This window comes from Suillus subaureus (assembly GCF_016647635.1).
Source record: "Suillus subaureus strain MN1 chromosome Unknown BJ212scaffold_12, whole genome shotgun sequence".
Lineage (NCBI taxonomy): Eukaryota > Fungi > Basidiomycota > Agaricomycetes > Boletales > Suillaceae > Suillus > Suillus subaureus.
Genome location: NW_024538568.1, coordinates 82,410 through 102,601, shown reverse-complemented (window position 1 = coordinate 102,601; position 20,192 = coordinate 82,410). Strand labels below are relative to the sequence as shown.

The 20,192-nt window shown below is 48.3% G+C and overlaps 5 protein-coding genes across 5 annotated transcripts; all 5 read left to right on the top strand.

The window, feature by feature from the left end:
• Positions 1–131: 131 nt before the first annotated feature.
• On the top strand, positions 132–2,474 carry BJ212DRAFT_1568202 (uncharacterized protein; the record flags this gene model as incomplete). Its single annotated transcript, XM_041342000.1, has 11 exons — positions 132–152; positions 199–308; positions 362–458; positions 514–556; positions 604–650; positions 700–1,045; positions 1,101–1,412; positions 1,470–1,623; positions 1,691–1,803; positions 1,865–2,273; positions 2,333–2,474. 10 exons carry the CDS (start codon positions 132–134, stop codon positions 2,257–2,259), a joined length of 1,638 nt encoding a protein of 545 aa, XP_041194007.1. The 3' UTR covers positions 2,260–2,273; positions 2,333–2,474.
• Positions 2,475–3,676: 1,202 nt separating this feature from the next.
• Positions 3,677–5,107, top strand: BJ212DRAFT_1269712 (aspartic peptidase domain-containing protein; the record flags this gene model as incomplete). Its single annotated transcript, XM_041330828.1, has 5 exons — positions 3,677–3,959; positions 4,013–4,110; positions 4,165–4,645; positions 4,700–4,970; positions 5,023–5,107. 5 exons carry the CDS (start codon positions 3,677–3,679, stop codon positions 5,105–5,107), a joined length of 1,218 nt encoding a protein of 405 aa, XP_041194006.1.
• Positions 5,108–5,861: 754 nt separating this feature from the next.
• Positions 5,862–7,874, top strand: BJ212DRAFT_1446496 (kinase-like domain-containing protein; the record flags this gene model as incomplete). Its single annotated transcript, XM_041338255.1, has 12 exons — positions 5,862–6,044; positions 6,100–6,134; positions 6,191–6,221; positions 6,273–6,341; positions 6,391–6,423; positions 6,485–6,660; positions 6,721–6,835; positions 6,949–7,028; positions 7,107–7,188; positions 7,240–7,443; positions 7,502–7,635; positions 7,697–7,874. The coding sequence occupies 12 exons, from the start codon at positions 5,862–5,864 to the stop codon at positions 7,872–7,874; spliced, it is 1,320 nt and encodes a 439-aa protein (XP_041194005.1).
• A 197-nt stretch (positions 7,875–8,071) lies between these two features.
• BJ212DRAFT_115586 (uncharacterized protein) lies at positions 8,072–9,781 on the top strand. Its single transcript, XM_041329025.1, has 3 exons — positions 8,072–8,215; positions 8,439–8,502; positions 8,563–9,781. Exon 3 carries the CDS (start codon positions 8,567–8,569, stop codon positions 9,656–9,658), a length of 1,092 nt encoding a protein of 363 aa, XP_041194004.1. The 5' UTR covers positions 8,072–8,215; positions 8,439–8,502; positions 8,563–8,566; the 3' UTR covers positions 9,659–9,781.
• A 922-nt stretch (positions 9,782–10,703) lies between these two features.
• BJ212DRAFT_1269661 (pseudouridine synthase) lies at positions 10,704–12,128 on the top strand (the record flags this gene model as incomplete). Its single annotated transcript, XM_041330825.1, has 2 exons — positions 10,704–11,060; positions 11,139–12,128. 2 exons carry the CDS (start codon positions 10,704–10,706, stop codon positions 12,126–12,128), a joined length of 1,347 nt encoding a protein of 448 aa, XP_041194003.1.
• Between the last annotated feature and the right edge of the window lie 8,064 nt (positions 12,129–20,192).

Sequence of the window (20,192 nt, the reverse complement as noted above, 5' to 3'; positions counted from 1 at the left end):
TTGGTTCGAGAAGTATTCTTTCATAGATTTGCAATATCGAGGTTTAACCTGATGTGTTCAGACGCGCCTAGTACAAAGCTCACAGCCTCAGTGAACATTGTTGGTTTCTCATACCCACCCAGTAGCGTTCGATGACCCCGCAGATACCAAAGGTTGGTCGTTGAGTAGACTCGCTAGCAGGACTGACATCCATGCCAGCATGCTCAAATCCTTGTCGTCGGTGGAGGTCCCTCTGGCAGTTATACTGCCTCGGCCCTTGCCAGGGAAGGGCTCGATGTCGTGTTATTGGAGGCTGCCCAGTTTCCTCGGTAATATACTTGTCCAAAGTATTCAAGTGTCCCCCTTGATGATTATCACGTAGGTATCACATTGGAGAGAGCCTAATTCCTTCAGTCCGTCACTACCTGAGGTTCATCGATGCGGAACAAAAATTGGTCGAGATGGGTTTCAAACACAAGGTGCGGCTAAAGTGTTCTCGGATAATAGGGTCCAATGATACATTGTCATTAATAGCCCGGAGCTGCAATGAAGTTCAACCAATTCAAAAGGGAGGGATGTGAGTGAGAATATCAATGGGCCCAAGAGACACTCACCTGCATCCAGACACGGACTTCGTTGCGCTTGGGCATACCAACAGTTCTTGGAACGTAGTATGTACTTGACATCTTCTCTTTTCTTGAATGTCAATGCTCCAGTCAGGTGCGCTCAGTATTCGACAAGATGTTGCTTGACCATGCGACATCCTGCGGAGCAAAGGTGTTTGAACAAACGAGTGTGAAATCCTTTGGCTTTTCCGCAACCGAATCTTCCAGGCCTGTGACCGCCGAATGGCTACGTGCTGCAGATGGAGAAACCGGAGTAATTTCATTCGACTATCTTGTTGATGCGTCCGGACGTTCAGGACTGATGTCGACCAAATACTTACGCAATCGTCATTTTAACGCATCATTGAAGAACATTGCGCTATGGGGTTACTGGACGGGAGTTGGTACATATGGCACGAATACTTCAAGAGAGGGTGCCCCTTGGTTTGAGGCACTGAGAGGTACGCGTCGTGTTGTTAACGGTGAGAATGCGTTAATTAAGCCAATATGCACCAGACGAATCCGGTTGGGCTTGGTTCATTCCTCTGCACGATGGAACAACTTCCATTGGCGTCGTTATGAATCAAGACGTGTATAACGAGAGGGTCCGTGCCTTGGAAGGCAGTTCTCTGGAAGATCGCTATCGGCTTTCAATATCCCTCGCCCCAGCACTAGTCAAGCTCATTGGAACTGGAAGGGTAGTACAAAAGGAGGCTTCCGGAGGACAACCTGGGCAGCTTGACCCATTGATACGGTCAGCGTCTGACTTCAGCTACTCCGCCTCGAGCTACGGGGGACCTGGCTTTCGTTTGGTCGGAGACGCTGGTGGTACGAACCTGAACATCTCCCTTGTCTATATGATGAAGCTGATGCCCGAACCTTCAGCGTTCATAGATCCATTCTTCTCCTCCGGGATACACCTCGCAATGACCTCTGGACTATCTGCAGCAGTATCTATATGCGCCGCAGTCCGAGGAGATTGCTCAGAAGTCGAAGCAGTTGCATGGCACACGAAGAGGTTTTCGTTGAGTTACACGAGGTTCGTCCATAAGTAGATGGATTTGCTCTTGCTGATCAGAGTGCCATGTGCAACGTAAACTGCATAGATTCCAGATAGTGGTGATGAGCGCATATCAACAGATACGATCGACGGATCTTGATATCCTGAACGACGTTGATGAGGATAATTATGACCGGGCATTCGCTGCCATTCGACCAGGTATTACCATCGTTGTATAGTATGAGCAATGTCGAAGATGCTGACTGTCATCGTGACACAGTAATCCAGGGTGCATCAGAGATGGGGACCCGGTTGAGTGGGAAAGAGCTTCAGAGTGCACTGGAGTTCTGCGGCAAGTGCTTTAACCCCACGGCACCTGAGCACCTTGCACCTGCTTCGAAAGAAGCTCTTCCAAAGGATATGTTCGATGTTACAGCCCCACTGATGGATCCGCACGCTATTGAAAGCATTATCTCGAAGACATTCAAGCATACGAATGCAAAGGGTGACCAGGACTTCTGTGGACCTGAGGAAGACCTGAAACTCGCTCTGGACCAAATCAATGGCCGAAGAGTCGTGCATCAAGAGTACTCTATCAATAATCTCGAGGCAGAAGATGTGAATGGATTTGTGGTGAAGTTGCGAAAAGGACATCTTGGACTGATGCGCGCGTAGTTGCCATCAGTGAACTGGTGAATAAACATAGTTAACTTTGTATTAGTGACAATCAACACAAATGGAGGCTTACTTCAAGCCTCGAAGCTTGGGGTCAACCACCCAAGTTTCCCTATGATGGAAAATAGTTGCCCTAGCTGCACTCATGATTATCAGTCTCGACTGGATTAGTATAAGTCATATTGCAGTCATATCAGAGATAGAACCGTTTGAATCTTAAAGGGGGGGCTACCTGACTTTAGGACTGGGTCATGCGGACTTGCAAAACAATGACGGCACGTCGGCATGAGGACTTTCCGGACTTTCTAAGAGAAGTCATCCACTGAAGTTCTTAACTTGATCATCATAGTCAGTTGACTAAAACTCGATTTGGCTCATGTCAAGTTGTTCTGGCGGCACTACAGCATGAATTGCACCTAGGTCCCCAACCCAAGTCCAACCTTCCATCAACCGTTCATTGCGCCCAAATGTGTGCCAGTGCCGACGAACATCTACTAGTCATGTGCTGTCTTCTTGTCTATCTTATAGTCTGCTTGGAGGGACACTGGTCGAATCAAGCTGTCTCATAGATCTTTGTTTGTAGTAAGTGCGTTGCCAATTTCCGAATTTCCCTCTTAGCTAGTCAGGATAGAAGTCCATACGATCCCAAGATTTTCCAGGTCATGATCGTGCCACACCAAGCTTGACAACCTATGTATGACAACCGGAGCATAACCATAACTTGGGTGGAATCAAACGTGCCGGATTCTATACTCCACCATTCTCACCTTCCATCGTCTGCTTGTCCAGCTTTGTCAGACGTAAATGCGCTAGGGGTCTTCGAGTCGCAACACTTTAGGATCGTGGCCCGGGAATGAATGATTTTGACTATGAGAGTCCTTGATACGGTTTTGGTTTATGGTGTGTTTCGCTTACACTGATCTGATGAGCTGCGTATTTCTTCAGGCTAGATACAGGCAAAAGATCGCCACGCCAGAAGCGTTCAAGTATGTACATTATCTGCTATCTCCATTTCATGGGGTGAAATGTTTCCTTAGTTAGCGCTTAGAATCATGTTTCAAAAGATGCTGTTTATACCAGTTTCTGCCAGAACTCAATACGGTAGGCAACCTACTCGATCGCGATACCGTCTAACATGACCTCGTGACAGTCCAGGTAAATCATTTGAACGACCACCATGCGGCTATCAGCGCGAGGTTCTTGGATCTTGGCTCGGCGATTTTGATAGTGATAAATCGTCCTCTGATGACGTGCAGCAATATGGATATCACAACAACCCAGGATAGAACATTCGGGATGTAGAAATCCAGGTTGCGAATATCATATGGCTAGCCAAATCATATAAAGCCTTCTGGTGATTGAAGCTTGAATTCGAGCTGATCTTATCTCTCACTCGGCCTTTGAACAGCTTGCCCAAATGGTGTTCCCTTCCAAGATTTTTCTGTCAATCTTCTTTGTCGTGTTGTCTTCTGCGGACGCATCTCCTTTGCGCCCTGTCGCAGGCAAGGCAACCCTCAGCTTTACCGCTAGGGTGAACGCCAGAGGTGCTGTTAATATCGCTGCCGCCGACAGGGCTCGCGCTCAGGCGATGAAGCAGGCTGGTTCCATGGGCAAGCGTGCTGGCAGATCCTCTTTCAGCATAACCAACGCTGTCGTTACTTACACTGCTCAAGTTGGTGTCGGCAGCCCCGCCACTGAGTGTAAGATTGACTGTCAACTGGCTCAGATGATTTCTGATTTCACGGTTTATCAGATACACTCCTCATTGATACGGGCAGCTCCAACACCTGGTTAGGTGCAAACACCCCATACAATCCTACTATTACTAGTGTGGATACTGGCAACACTGTTGTATGCCGTTTCTCATAATCTGTACATAAAAAGGTGCTCATGACAACCTTGTAGGCCGTGTCTTATGGTTCCGGTAGTTTCTCCGGAGAGGAATACACGGACACCGTTACTTTGAGCGCTAGTCTGGTCATTGCCGGACAATCTATCGGAGTTGCGAGCAACACAGAAGGCTTCCAAGACGTGGATGGAATCCTCGGAGTCGGACCGACTGACCTGACGGAAGGCACCATTTCCAACGTTGAGACAGCCCCCACTGTCACAGACAGCCTCTACAGCCAAGGTTTTATCGGCACTGAAGCGCTTGGAATTTACTTTGTTCCTACCGCTGCCTCTGACAGTGCCGGCGAGCTCACCTTTGGTGGGCACGATAGTTCAAAGACAACGAGCCCAGTGACTTACGTCCCTCTCACGACTACGTCACCTGCTAGCTATTACTGGGGTATCGACCAGTCTATTTCCTATGGACGTTCCACCATTTTGTCTGAGACTGCTGGCATTGTCGACACCGGCACGACTCTCGTTCTCATTGCCTCCGGTAGGATAAGTCACTCGTAAACGGGTCGTCCCATACTGACTTGGAGAATGTTAGATGCGTTCAGCACGTACCAGACTGCCACTGGTGCTGTGGTAGACGAGACCACTGGTCTCCTGATGATCACTTCTAGTCAGTATGCTAAGCTGCAAACCCTGACCTTCAAGATTGGTAGCAAAACCTACGATCTGATCCCCAACGCCCAAATTTGGCCGCGTTCCCTCAACGCTGACATAGGCGGCAGTAGTGACAGCATCTACCTTATCGTTTCTGATATCGGCAGCGACTCTGGTTCTGGATTGGACTTCATCAACGGTTACACATTCCTGTTGGTGTTTAAGTAACTTTGATTGGTATGAGACTGACAACCTATCATATAGTCAACGCCACTACTCTGTCTTCGACGCCACCAACAACAAAGTCGGCTTCGCAACCACCCCATACACTGATAATACGAGCAACTAAAATAACTATTTGCTGAATTGATGCTTATACGCACGTGTGTACGTATGTTTTATAGTTATAGATGGTTATTCAAGGTCGATGAGAGCTTTGCGAGTACTTAGGGTAACGTCGAGCATGACGTTCGTTGGAAAATTATTGCTTTTCAAGAGTGAGCTAAAGTGATGCAGCAAGATTGTTCTGTGCACCATCGATGGCTCCAAGTTGCCTGTATAAGTAAACTACAAGCCGAGCACTGGAGTTATCAGCCCTGAGCCGACCGGTAATTCCCGAAACAAATATGAACGCCGAACTGCCTGAGCCTTCTGATAATTGATAGCGCTACGCTGAGTTGGCGCTGAGGCCGATACCAAGGAGTCAAAGGTGAACACACTGGTACTGATCCAATCGATTGCGTATGGATGTAATGTTGGGCTTGTTCCGTCATGATCAACCATATAATACGTGCAGCAGTAAACTTTCATCCTCCCAACAGACCAATATTCAAGACCGTTGACGTGGCATCGAGCGCCGGGCGGTGAATCAGGCGTCATACATGCAGTGCAGAGAACAACTGGCAGTGACCGGGCTACGGGATCTTTATGTATGGACATGTTTGGTGTGATCTGAATCGATATACAGGCTGTACACCGTGACCCTCCCTTGTAAGCACCAAGCGCAGAATTTTCTTCTCTCTCTTATCCTTCTTTCGCAGGGCTCAACTGAACTCCATCAGACCCTTCAAATTGAATTTCAAGCTTGAATAATCGATCTAGCAATGAGCCGCCAGCCGATCTCGCGACACACCTTCACCGCGCTTAATAGCACTTTCATCGTCGACGGCGAGTACCAGTTCGTCAAGGAGCTTGGTCAGGGCGCATACGGTTGTGTCGTTGCTGCCCGTCACCGCCGATCAGGCGAGGGATGTGCGATTAAGAAGATCACGAACATTAATACCAAGGTGCCTATCTCTACTTATTCACTTCGAGCAGGGCTAAACAAACGCTGTACCATAGCGGATCCTCACCAAGCGATGCTTGAGAGAGATTAGGTGCGTTTCACAATCAACTACACTCCGAGTATAGTACTGATCATAGCACGAATCAGATTGTTACATCATTTCAGGGGACACAAGAACGTACGCCAACCATGTGTGCTTTAAGCCTGCATTTTACACATCCCTCTACAGATAACATGCCTATACGACATGGATATCGTCTTCCAACCCAATGGGAATTTTGACGAAGTCTATCTCTATGTCGGTTCACCTCTTTACTCGCCTTTGGTCTCACTGATCATTACATTAGGAAGAATTGATGGAAGCTGATCTTCATGCTATCGTGCGTCCTTTCCCTCTCCTGACTGGTCTGACACTCAAAAACCGACGGTACTTGCATACAGATCCGGTCTGGACAACCGCTCACCGATGCACACTTCCAGTCCTTCCTTTACCAGACCCTCTGCGGGCTTAAATACATTCACAGTGCCAACGTACTCCACCGCGATCTCAAGCCCGGAAATCTTCTCGTCAACGCCGACTGCGAGCTCAAAATATGTGACTTTGGCCTGGCTAGAGGGTGCGCACGTCTCTCAATAATATCTTTGCACTCCAAAGACCAAATTCACGTCATATTCAGCTTTACCCCTGGTGGCGGTACGAGCAAGAGCGCCGGAAACCAGGGGTTCATGACGGAGTACGTCGCAACACGATGGTACCGTGCGCCAGAAATCATGCTTAGCTTCGCGAATTATGTGCGTGTGCTACTTTCCTTTTTTGTCCATCACATCGTTGTCCTCGGCATTATTTATTTATTGTAGCCGTTTAAGCGTTGTTTTACACTGGTAGCTGACCACGATGCTCATAGACAACGGCCATTGACGTCTGGTCTGTCGGCTGCATTCTTGCCGAGCTCTTGGGCGGCAAGCCGATTTTCAAAGGACGAGAGTAGGTCCATTCCCACTTCATTATGGGCAACTTGCGCATGCATTGGATCGATGAATTGATACTGATTATTGACAATAGCTATGTCGACCAACTGAACCAAATCCTTCACTACCTCGGTACACCCTCCGAGGACACCCTGCGCCGTGTCGGATCTCCAAGGGTATGTCTTCTGTCAAACTCGCCAATGTACTCACTCACTCGAGTCACACAGGCTCAAGACTACATCCGCTCTCTCCCCATCAAGCCACGCGTGCCTTTCCAGACACTCTATCCGCACGCCAACCCACTCGCCATCGACCTCCTGCAGCAGATGCTCTGCTTCGACCCCGCCAAGCGCATCAGCTGTGAGGCTGCGCTCAACCACCCGTATCTGCAGGTGTGGCACGATCCTGCCGATGAGCCGGTCTGCGATACCGTAAGTTTGATTTCCTGTTTGAAGAACCAGGGTGCTCAAACTAGGTTGACGCACTCAGAAATTTGACTTTTCGTTCGAGGAGGAAGACTCTATCGAGGGAATGAAAAAGCTCATCGTCGAGGAGGTCCAATCGTTCCGTGCCGAGGTGCGCGCTCAGGCGAGGGCCACGGGCCAGATCAAGAGACAAGACAGGTCAGCATCATCTTCGCTCTTTCCCCACCTTCATTACGAACCTGATCGTTAAATCATTTAGTCTACCTATCCCCTCCCGGGACGAGATTATCAGCTCTCCGGTGCAGGAGTACGGCCCGATACATGGCGCAACATCTGGTTACACTGCGCCGTCCCAGCGCCCGCCGTCGCCCATCATGGATGACCCTAGCGATGCGCTCGAGAAGGAGCTTGCGGGGACGCATATTGGGAGGCGATGATCGATTCTCTAGTCATTTGGTTTGAGCGTGATTTCTTGCTTCGCGTTTGTTCTTCTCGAGCGTTGTGATTGTCTGTTAGAGCTCGTAATGATGTACGGAAATGGAGGAAGTAATCTGGAAAATGCAAAGATGCTACGTACATACTTGTGTACATTACTACATATACCCACCGTACTGGAGTCCGAATGGTTTGTTGTACTGAAGGCAAGATAGAGTTTGTTCGTTGTATGTGAAGTTGCACGTTGTGCACTGGTACCTCTGTGCCCGTGGTCATTTACAGAATTTACATTAACTAAACGTAAATTTCCCCACTTAATTAAGATCACGTAGCAATTACCGAGGTGAGCATTAAGTATGGCAGTGTCACGGACATTTGGGCCCTTGGGCCTTAGCTTGAGCTTGGGGACCGAAACCGGGATATCCAGATAACGTGCTTGAGATCCATGTGCTCGCCTACTATGTGCAAATTTGGGTGTCTGTCTGCTCCCGCCCAAAGCCCATTGCCAGCTGGGTCATTGCCAAAGCCTCCAGCTTGGCTCAATCACCGCTCATATATAAGTGTAGGCACTACAGGTGGCCATCTTTGTTCGTTATCTTCAATCGCTTCATTACCAAGTGATTGATATTGGTGGGCGCTCAGTACTTCTGGCAACTATGCATACGTTTGCTGACTGACGTGTTCAAAGAGCATCATGTCGCTTTTCCTCTGTGTTGACTGTGGTGGTTCCAAGACGTCTGCTGTCATCGCAGACAGATCTGGCACGATCCTCGGGCGCGCCCTAGGAGGTCCATCTAACTTTGCGTACATGTCTGCGGCTGCGTTTACAGATGCTGTTCGTGTAGCGGTATCTAATGCATTGAGGACCTGCGTCTCTCCACCATCTATCAACCCTGTTTCCCTCCCTCCCAACACTGAGATATTTGCATCCGCATGGTTCGGTATCTCCGGCGTTGATTCCCTGGCTGCAGTCGCAAATGCCTCAGCAGCGCTCTCTGCTCTCCTCGGGATACCCCTGGGTCCACGGTTAGTCGTGGCCAACGATACTCATCTTCTTGCTGCCCCGCTTCGGCTTCATAATGATATCAAACATGCTGTAGCTGCGATAGCTGGTACGGGATCTTGTGTCGTTTCATTTCAACATGAGCCCTCAGGCATGCTGAGTGAGCTTGCACGGACCGGCGGGTGGGGATGGATTCTAGGAGACGAAGGCGGAGGATTTCATGTAGGCCGCGAGACCATGCGTCAAATGATGTACGATGCTGCACGCTTGTCGCTGGGGATGGAAACATTACCCCCAAGTAGCCTCAAAGCGAAGGTGCTTGAAAGATTTGGGATCGTGGGGGTAGAGAATGCCCCGGAGGTGTTGCCGGTGGTACACTTGCCCGAGCCGAGTACAGCGGAGGCGGCTGCCTCTGTTCCATCGTACCTCCTTGTTGCGCGCGAGAAACGGTTAAGCGAGCTTGCTCCACTCGTTTTTGAGGCTGCATTCAAGGACAAAGACCCCTTCGCGCTGAATGTGTTAAAGGCCTGTGCTGAGGGACTTGCGGACCAGATCGCAATGCTCTGCCGTGAGCCTGGAGAGGATCCGAGTTTGAAACCAAGAGCAGTGGAAGCAAATGAGGCCATGTTGTGTTTTGGAGGGAGCTTGGTTGGTATTGAGGACTATAGGGCGTTGGTACGTGAGGCATTGGCGAAGAAGGGGCATGTCTTTAAATATGTGGAATTTGTTGACGACGCTGCGGCTGTAGGAGCGGTAGGGCTAGCATTTTTAGGTAGGACATAAGTCTCTGTCTGCTCGCTAGTTATTATATAGAACTTGTTACTTTAAGCTTCAAGTATAGTTGATGGGCTCGAGGCACCTGCCCTAAATATTTCCACGGTCCAAATATAAATACCGCCTTGCGTTTTTTTTTCTCCTTTGTGCGGCGACACGGCCAGACCTTCCCCATGTTGCTCATAGCTGCCCATAATCCACGCGGCTGTTTGAGTGTCAGGCTGTGTCCTGAATAATTGGACGTCTTAGCACCCATTATCGCGTCGTCCGACTTTTCTCGAGAAGCGATGGGTCGGTGGTTCATACATATTTTGAATCTTTGATGCACTCCAAATTTGTGGTTACACAACTTCTTCCAGTGTCATTCGCACTTATTGAATTAACATGGATTCGAGGAGCACGACTTGTAAAACTTGCTGAATCCACTGCCACCTCGAGGCCTTTCTGTGGCTCAGATTGCGTCTACCGCGACATGTTGCGCATTTATTACTGTTGTTCTGTCCTGTGGTATCGATCTCGCACTGTAGGTATGCATGAGTTGTATTGGACAGAAATGTTGTCATGCTCGAGTCTATTTAGCATCGAACGTCGACTTATTAGTTCGCTGGTCCAGCAAAACTAATTATTGACTATTAGCTGTATGAAAAGCCAATGTCCTGGCTTGACGCTCCATCTGGCCCTGCGGCAAGTCATTGGTCCCAGATATTTGCGGGAACGTTATGAAGTACTCAAGTACACGATCAAGTCAGAGGATTTGGCTGCTTCACGATGTTCGGCGGAAAAAAGGTCAAATACAGACTCAATATTATTGGGGGCACCACGCCGCATGATTTGGCCCTATGATCATGCGTAAACACTGATAGAGTTAGTCGAAAATAAGGCTTTGGCGTCGCAGTTGAAAGTAAAGAGAACCCTTGGGTTACTACGGCCCGGCCCAGACGGACATAAGAATTGACCTCTGCGGCTTGCTGCCTCTTCAAGTTCCAGTCTCATGCGTTTTGGAAGATTCGGATTTACATACCGTTTTCTACCATCCAAAACACATTTCCGCATCATGACACCAAACTACGAATCCTGGTCAAAGGATGAGCTGATCGCACGACTCAGAGAGCTGGAGACAAAAAAGCACGCCAAGTCAACTCACTCACCAACATCTAAAAAACCATTCCATTTCTTATCCCACCCGAAGCGCAAGATCGCTATCAAGTTTTGTTACTCGGGGTGGGAGTATAATGGGCTGGCGTATCAAAACGGTCCTACGCCTCTTCCGACGGTCGAGGATGTCTTGTTTAAAGCTTTTGTAAAGGCAAGGCTCGTCGATGAAACTGGCGGCTTGGACGGTTGTGGATGGGAGAAATGTGGAAGGACAGATCGAGGGGTGAGCGCTGCTGGTCAGGTAGTTTCGTTATGGGTTCGAAGTGCTCTCCCCACCGAAACTTCTTCCAAAGTAACATCATTACCGTCGTCCGAGGAGGACCTACCCACCGAGGACACTCCCCAAAACACCTCACTCCATCCTTCTACGAGACACGAGCTTCGCTACGTATCCATCCTAAACCGCGTGCTCCCCCCAACAATCCGCGTCCTGGCATGGTCTCCCATCTCCCCCGATTTTTCCGCCCGCTTCAACTGCAAACACAGACACTACAAATACTTCTTCACCTCTCACGGACTCGACGTATCCCTCATGCAATCAGCTGCAAACCGTCTCGTCGGCGAACATGACTTTCGCAATTTGTGCAAGCTTGATCCAGGAAAACAAATCACCAACTTTCACCGCTGTGTCATACGCGCACAGATCAATCCAGTCTCCCCAGAGTCTGATGGCGATAACCGAGTATACGTATTCGATCTCGTAGGATCAGCTTTCCTATACCATCAGGTTCGACATATCATGGCTATCCTTTTCCTCGTCGGAACAGGACTTGAACAACCGTCCATCATATCAGCTCTCATGAACGTCTGTCATGCGGAATCTAATTCATTACCCGAGTCTCAGTTGCCACTGGTGGATCGCAAACCCGAGTATCAGATGGCAGACGCCCTCCCTCTCATGCTCTGGGATTGTGCATACGCAGATTCAGATGTCACATGGCAAACAGACGACGACGGTACAGAGAGCGGTACTGGCTCAGACCTCTATCACCAACTTCATTCTATCCATCAACGCTCCCTCATCCACACAGTTCTAGACGAGCACTTCCTCACAGCTGCCACCCAATATCATTCTCCACCACCTCAATATTTCCCTTTCAGTCAGACAGGACTGACACCTCACACACTCCCTCGTTCGAATTTGGGCCGAGAACCGGTCCTTGGTGTCCCACTCGGCGCAGGGACGTACAAGCGCAGCGCGAAGTATGTACCTTTGTTGGAGAGGAAGAGACTTGATCACGTCGATGTGGCCAACGAACGCTGGCGAATTGGCAGGGGGAGCAAGTATAGCAAGCAAAAGACACCTGATGACGGAATTGAATGAGCGGGCACTTGTGTATGTTGTTGTAGACGCCATCGCCTTTGGGTAGGCAGCGCGATTACCTGATCGCTCTATCCCCCATGCAGGTAACCCAGGTGAAAGTATGAATTACTCAAGTTCATTCCTGGGATATCTACTACAATGGTGAAGTAGAAGAACGTATCAAATCTCATGCAGATATCCATCACAGGCGTCTTATCAATGTCATCGCCCATTCGCTTATACAGTACCGACAGATCGTCCGTAAAGCCGGCCAACTCAAGTAGCGTCACATTGCTGATCTTGATACAAAGAACCTTTGGCATGTATGCACCTTGTATCTCTAAAAGGCATTACGCCTCCAAGGTTGTGCTTCAGAATACAACTTCCAGTGAAATTCGTGCCTGTTGGATTTGAACGAATTTGAGGAGCACAGTTAGTCTGTTTATAGACCGAGGCATTCTGAGAACTTGCTGAGCCCACTCGTTGAGCAGCTCACCTCAGTACTATTAAGTACTATAACCATGCCATCAAGCACCCGAAAACCCTGTGTGTCTGCGCGAACATCCCACCCTGAGCCCGTTCGCCTTACTAGGTTATGTTGGCTTCCGCTCACCGATTGAAAATGACTTGCCGCAAAATCACGATACGCAGCGACAACTCAGCCAGCTCCAAGGAAAAGAAAGTTAGTGGCTCGCGAGGTTTGCGTTAGAGTTTATAGACCACGTTATATAGTGAATGAGGACTTAAGGAGGAAATGAATGTGGAATGTGTATAAGTGAAGGATATTGATGATCGATAAGCTAAGGTTACGTTGAAGCGATGAATGATAAGATGAGCAAGATATAAATGGCTCGTGACCTACACATGACGCGGTGAAGAAGTGAAATGATAAAAGCAAATTACAAAGACTAAATCGATCATGAAGGGTATAAGATATCTCCAATGACCCAGCTGGTACCAAAATGTTAATGGTTCAAACGTGGTTGGGGTGTGGCATAGAGGCCATGAGACATATACGTTGCATGTACATGTTAAGAACCATGCTCAAAGGAGAGAGAGACTGACTCAGAGGGGCTTGGCCTCAGCTCATATGCTGTGCCCCTTACCTGAGTATGTGCCCTTCATTTCAGAGGAAGTCCGATGATGGTCTGACGAAGTCCAGAGGCTGGCTACTCTGGTGGAGAGTGCGGGAGGACTTCCGGAGGAGCGTGGGAGAGTTCCCACTGCAAGGTAATACTTCTACAGGAAAACAGGATGGAAGGATAGGAGGTCCAGAGGACAGGAGGACAGGATGTCTGGAGGTCTGGAGGACAGGACATGGAGGTATGGAGGATGGAACATCTGAAGGTACGGAGGGCAGAACATCCGAAGGACAGGATGCCCAGAGGTATGAGGGTCAGGATGCCTGGAGGTACAGAAGACAGGAGGTCCGGAGGTCTGGAAGGAATAGGGGCTACATTGGACTTCGTCCAATGTAGAAGCAAACAGAGGTAGACTACCCTAAGGTAGAGTCGGAGGGACAGGAAGTGGACCTAAGTCTGGAAAGAGGGTAAGTGCTGGAAAGGCAAGACTCTAGCCTAGGGAAGCAATCCCTAGACTTGGGACAGAGACATAGGGGACAAATCTGAAGGTCTGGAATTCCAGCCTAGGGAATCCTTTCCTAGGCCTTACAGAAAAGGACAAGACTCAGACAGACTGAAGTCCAGAAGATGATTGGGCAGATCTAAGGTGAGAGAGCAGGAACTAAGATGATATTCAGACTGAGGATGTTACAGTGAACTAGGATGGGTGCAACGACAGATACTCGATAAGAGTAACATCTGTGGTTGGATCAAGGCCTTACAAATGTAAGGTTCTTAAGACTAGTCGAAGAGAGTGTCTCCAACTGGAATATCGGTTATCAGACAACTTAGGATTGGAGGTCCTAAGTGAAGGATAGTTCAAGGGAAAACCTAGTAGATTAAAAGTGAAGTTCTGCTAAGTACAAGACCGAGCTTATATGGTCGTAGCCTACTTTAGGGCAAGTACATACATGTCATTAAGACGAGTCAGAGATAAGGGTGAGTCAGAGATAAGGATGAGTCATCTAGTGACAGTGGAGGCGATCATGATGTAATACAGATATGGTAAGAACCCAGTCTAGTGATGGCACGATGTGGTGCGGTCATGACGTAATACAAGAGAGATAAGAGAAAACAAATAGGGGGTAGATGTAACTGTAACATTACCCCTCATTTAGGGATGAAGTCGCCGACTTCAGTTATCTTGGTTTGCCCAGTAAATGGGGTCAGCGTCGTAGTTGGAGTAGAGCAAATCATCTTGCTCTTCGGTGATAGTCAAAGAACTATCTCTTAGTTCTTCGGCATGGTGGATGGTGTCCTGCTCAATCTCCCAGCGAGTGAGGGCATCATAAAAACCGACGTCAGTCCATACCAGTGGAATGACCACTTCTCCTTTCAACTCTTTGCAGAAGACCGATAAATGACTGGGCACATATTCTTTACAGACTCGGCAGTAATATGCGGGGCAGTTCTTGTGGCAATGTCCAGTGATGTGACAGTTACGACATATGATGTTGTTGACCAGCGATGTTTTCACGATTGTGATGGAGGAGGGATGATTTGGGGGAGATGGCAATCTGGATCGTTTGAGTGTTGTCTTGGTTGGGGAGGTGGAGGCTGCTTGCTTGGCAGCGATACGGGAGGATCTACATTTGAATGGGATTCTGTGTGTAGTACACGTGATGGGGGCAGGAGAAGGAGAAGCTGGTATGTTGAGTACAGCAATAGGAGGGATATTGTCATCCTGATGCTCAACGGTAGTTGTCGCAAGAGCTGGCGGTGGGACTGGGACGGTGATATGGGGGGAAGGTGGACATGTGACCGGGTCGAGGGCAATGTGCTCAGTGACGATGTGGATGGCTTCTCAGATAGCCTCCCTGGTATCATCAGGCAAGAGGTGTATTGCAGTGTTACGAATACGTATATGAAGATGGCGGAAAATGGTTTTGTGACGTTCATCATCTAAGAGATTGGCGGTGCGATCAATAAGGCTGGCGTCTCTAATGATTCTGATGATGAGGCCGCTAGATATTGCTGGGAGGTGATGGCGGACTCAAAAAGAGTGCTTGTTTCTACTTGGTCAATGACCGAGAAGTAGTCGGTGAGGGTGGAGTCGTCGGTGAGAGTAAGGGTAGAGTCAGAAGCTGGTGGTGATTCTAGTGGGGGTGATGCATGGTGTGCGAGATTGGCGGCAGTGGCATTTTGATAGTCGAGGAGGGTCAATGGATGAGTGTTTCCTTCAGCAACAGTGTTCATGGCAGCAGTAAGTTCTTCGATGCATAGGATACAGAGGCGTAGTCGTTTGAGATGGGACATTGTTCGGAAGTCTATAACCTATGGGCCTTTTTATAGGCAGCAAGGATGTCGGAGGCATTGCTAAGGTTTTCTTCAGGAACCCATTCGTTACTAGTGGAGGAATATCCTTTCCAAGATAAGAGATAGTGTCTTTGTTTACCCGTTCCTTTGTGCGATAAGATCGCATCAATTTCATATTCCTCTTCGTTATCGATGACATCAGGAGGTGGGTCGTGGAAGTTTGGACTGTGAACTTCTGTTTCGTGATAGGATGATAGTTCGGAAGTGTGGAACATGGGATGAACTTTCCACTGGGCAGGTAGTTGGAGTGTGAATGTGATAGGGGAAAGAACGGCGACAATCGGGAAAGGGCCGTATCGTTTGGGTGCGAGTTTCCGCGATGGTAATTGCATGATTAAGTTCTTTCTGGATAACCAAACCTTATCTCCTATCTTCCATGGATGATACTTCTGCCCATGAGTTCGTTCTGCCATTCGTTGCATAGCAAGATTGTGGCAAGAGAGTGCTTCTTCTCTCGACTTCTGGAGAGAACGGAGTCTATCTTCTGCTGCGGGAACTGTAGAATTGGGAAGCATATGAGGAAGAGCTCGTGGTTCATATCCCATCATTAGGAAGAATGGTGACGTGTTGCGGGAGTCGTGCTTCCGATGGTTATGCACAAATTCTGCCATAGGGAGTTGTTCTACCCAATCTTCAGGGTGACTCCGACAATAGATCTGGAGATACGTTTCAAGCTCCTGGTTGAGTCATTCAGTTTGTCCATCAGTCTGGGGGTGATAAGTGGTGGATGCGGCTATTTTGTATTTCAGGAGCTTGGCGAGGGCTCATGAGAATTTGGATATGAATTGTGGTCCACAATCAGAAATGACCTTCTTGTGCAAACCAAATTGTTGGTAGACATATTTGAAGAATTTTTTGGCGACCCCTTTGGAATTGATGGTTTTAGTACATGGGATAAGAATTACCCCCTTCGTAAGTCCATGGTCTACCACGACCATGACGGAATCAAAGCCGGCGCAGGGGGGAAGGTCGGTGATGAGATCAACAGAGACTTGGGTGAAAGGAGCCGCAGCAATGGACAGGATAGGGACAAGAGGAGGGGTCGTTGGGTGAGTATCGGATTTCATTTGCTGGCAGAGGGCGCAGCCTTCTATGTATTTATGGATATAGGTGCCCATGGAGGGCCACCAAAAGTCCTGCTTGACTAATTCCTCAGTCTTAAAACGCCTGGGATGACCAGCGGTGGGATGGTCGTGACAACATTCCAAAATGAGGCATTGTCCGGCAGGGTGGACGTAAGCGCGATCTTTATAGTAGAGAATGTCGTCCTTAATTGCCCAATCCGTGAGAGCGGACTTCATTGGAGGGAGAGAAAGGCCATCCAATGCATCGGAAGCGGCAGTGAAGATGGGGTCAGGATCGGAGGGGTCAGGGTTCGCGAGAGTGGTCATGAGTTTGACATCAAGAAGTTGAACGAACATGGAATCAGGGAGGAGTGTTTCGTTGTTATTATCCTCCGAGGAATCTGACCCATGGTCGGGGTGGCGAGAAAGCGCATCTGGAGCAACGAGTTTAGTTCCAGCGACGTGGTGGAGTTCTATATCATAACATGACAATATTAGTTGCCATCGTGCTTGTCGACGGGTTAACTTCTGGGCTGATCTGAAATACAGGAGATTTTTGTGGTCTGTAAAGACGATGATAGGATGAGGGTTGCCTTCCAGGTAATGGCACCATTCAGTCAGAGCGCGGATGACCACAAGGAGTTCATGATCAAAAATCTGGTAATTCCGTTCCGCAGGGTTCAAGGTCTGTGACAAGTACCCGCATGGGTGATAGACACCATTGTCATCAGTCTGGAGTAGTACTGCACCCATAGCCATGAGGGATGCATCAGTAGCAACTGCGAATTGTCTACTGGGATCAGGGTTCCGAAGGACCGGTTGCTTTAGGAAGCATTCCTTCAAGGTGGAGAACGCAGACACGCATCGTTCTGACCAGAGGAATTTGACATCCTTTTTGGTAAGGTCAATCAAGGGTCTTGTGATGTCAGAGTAATGGGAGATGAAGTTATGGTAGAAGTTGCAAAATCCCAAAAATGACCAAACTTCTTTCACAGTCGTAGGAGCAGGCCAATCCCGAATACTGTTGGTTTTGGCGTCGTCCATTGCTACACATCTGGGGCGGATGATCATTCTGAGATACTCCACTTCCTGAGCGTCAAATGTGCATTTCTTGGGTTTGAGGAAAAGCTGCTCTTGGCATATTTTCTCAAGGACGCGCCGAGTCCATTCATGATGGGAAGTAAGTTCGTTGGAGAAGATTAGGATATCATCCATGTATATGATGAGCCATCCTTCGTTAATTTCTTGTTGAAACGTTCTATTCATATACGCCTGGAAAGTGGCAGGGGAGTTGCAAAGGCCAAAGAACATGATGTTTGGTTCGAAAAGACCATACTCTGTGGTGAAGGTGGCTTTCCATCGATCTTCTGGGTGAATGCGAATATTATTGTACCCTGAGCGAACATCCATCTTTGTGAAGTATTTGGCACCATGTAACTGGGTGACGAGAGAGAGAGGTAACAGGAGTGGGTAAGTGTTCTTAACCATCCATTTGTTAATGTACTGGTAGTCCTGACAAGGGTGAAGATCTCCGCTTTTCTTTCCTACAAAAAAGAATCCGCTTGCCTGAGGCGACTTTGACTCAGAGATGAATCCCTTCTTTATGTTTTCATCAATGAAGGCTTTGACTGCCATATGTTCTGCTTCTGATAACAGGTACACCTTGGACATTTTGGGAATAAAACCAGGTTTAGTTTCGATTCGGTGATCTATACCAGGCCGTTCAGGTGGTAGCTGATTCAGGCCATCCTTAGCGAAAATGTCGGCGAAATCGTGAAGATAAGAGGGAATGAGTTCCTCGAATGATTTCTTCTTTTGCTCGAGTCCAGTGGCTAGTGCAAACTGTTGTGCTTTGTTACTGGTTTTAACGTATTCGGTAGGCCATGACAGAGGTGTAACCGTAGGTTTCAGTTCCGCAATACTGGTACCATCCTTAGTTAAAGGGGTGTCCAGTGAGACGTTGGTGATTACCCGGAGCTCGGAAGCGTCAACGGGGTATTCAACCAGGAATTCATCATCTTCGAGATGATAGGTAGAGATCTCGCATACAGGTGGTGCATAATCCATTGTCCATACATCTTCTTTTGTGTTGAAAGAGTCGTCATCGTCATCAGGGATGGGGTCAAGGTTAGGTAATACCGGCGGGGTTTCTTCATCAGCAACTTCCTCTATAGTGGCTCAGGGTGTCGGCTCTTTGAATGATATAACCAGTTCTACAGGAGGTGCCTTTGGCAGCACTACAACTGGAACCGGGTTCGCTTTCTTGCTTTTTCGGAATAAGGGAGGAAGTCTATTCTTCTCCTGTTCATTGTCCACTTCTTCTTCAATCTGATTGCTTTTCTCCGTTCTGGAGAGTTCCAGCGTTTCCGCTTTCCATCAGATTACTGGGTCCATGGCACGCAGCCAAGGGATCCCTAGTAAGATCTGATCACGTTGGCCAAGCCGTGTGATGTTAAACTTTCCGATCATGGATCGTTTGTCTATTTTGACAATAAGGATGCAGTATTGAGTGATAGCGCCCCCCTTCGCATAACTTCCATCTGCAGTGGTGACTCGGAATGGTTTCAATAGTTTGTGCATTCGGATGCCGTGTGTCTTAACGAATTCTTCAGAGATAAAGGTCCCGGCAGCGCTGGAGTCAACAACAGCTGTTGTTTCAATGGTTTTCAGATGAGTTTTGGAGATAAGGGAAATGGGAACACGAAGTTCCTTTCTGATTCCAATACTTTGTACAAGTCTGATAGGTACATCGGAAGATACTGACGTTGATCCAGCCTTCCACATCAAAAATCCTTGGCGAGGCGACGGATCGTTGTATCTTCTTCTTCACTGTCGCTCATCTCTTCTTGGTGTACAGGGATCTTCTTCTTCTGTGGGCATGCTCTGGTCATATGCCCTTTCTGGTGACATGTGAAGCACAATCCTTTCTTCATGTGGTCACTTCTCTCGGCTTCAGTGAGCTGGTCTATCTCCATGGCGTTTGGATCATGTCGATCAATGGATGGTCTGGGTACGTAGCGTTGTCCCGTTGGTCTGGTGGGGGTATGGTGGTTTGATTGATACGCGGTGCCTCTCTGGTAGTTGCTGTCAAGTCTGATAACTGCAGCAATATACTTGTTGAAGTCCACAGGGATAGTTTCCATCTGAAAGACGGAGTTGACGATTTCCTTCTTTAATCCGTCATTGAAGAACGTGATTAAGACAGCATCTTGCTTGACACAGGCTTGTGCAGCAAGGGTCTTAAAACTAGTGACATAGGAGGTGAGGTCGCCTGTTTGTCTCAACATTCGGAGTTTATTCATGGCGGTACCAATGGCATTGGCTGGTATGAAGGCTTCTTTAAACTTGACTTCAAAGTTTGCGAAGGTTCCATAGGATTTGGAAGCGGAGTTGTTGACTTCAGTGTAAAAGGTGAGTGCCCAACCCATAGCACTATCTTCTGTCATATACGCGAGAGCGGTAATGACCTTCTTCTCATTGGTGTTGTAGATCGTGGCGTTAAGCGCGAAGTATGCTTTAATCGCATACAACCATCGTAGGGCGTGGTGAGGGCTTCCATCATAGGTGGAAGGGGCTCCAGCTTT

What these genes read in the sequence shown, in the direction of transcription:
- BJ212DRAFT_115586 (XM_041329025.1), top strand. Translation starts at nt 8,567, where the DNA reads ATGTCGCTTTTCCTCTGTGTTGACTGTGGTGGTTCCAAGACGTCTGCT.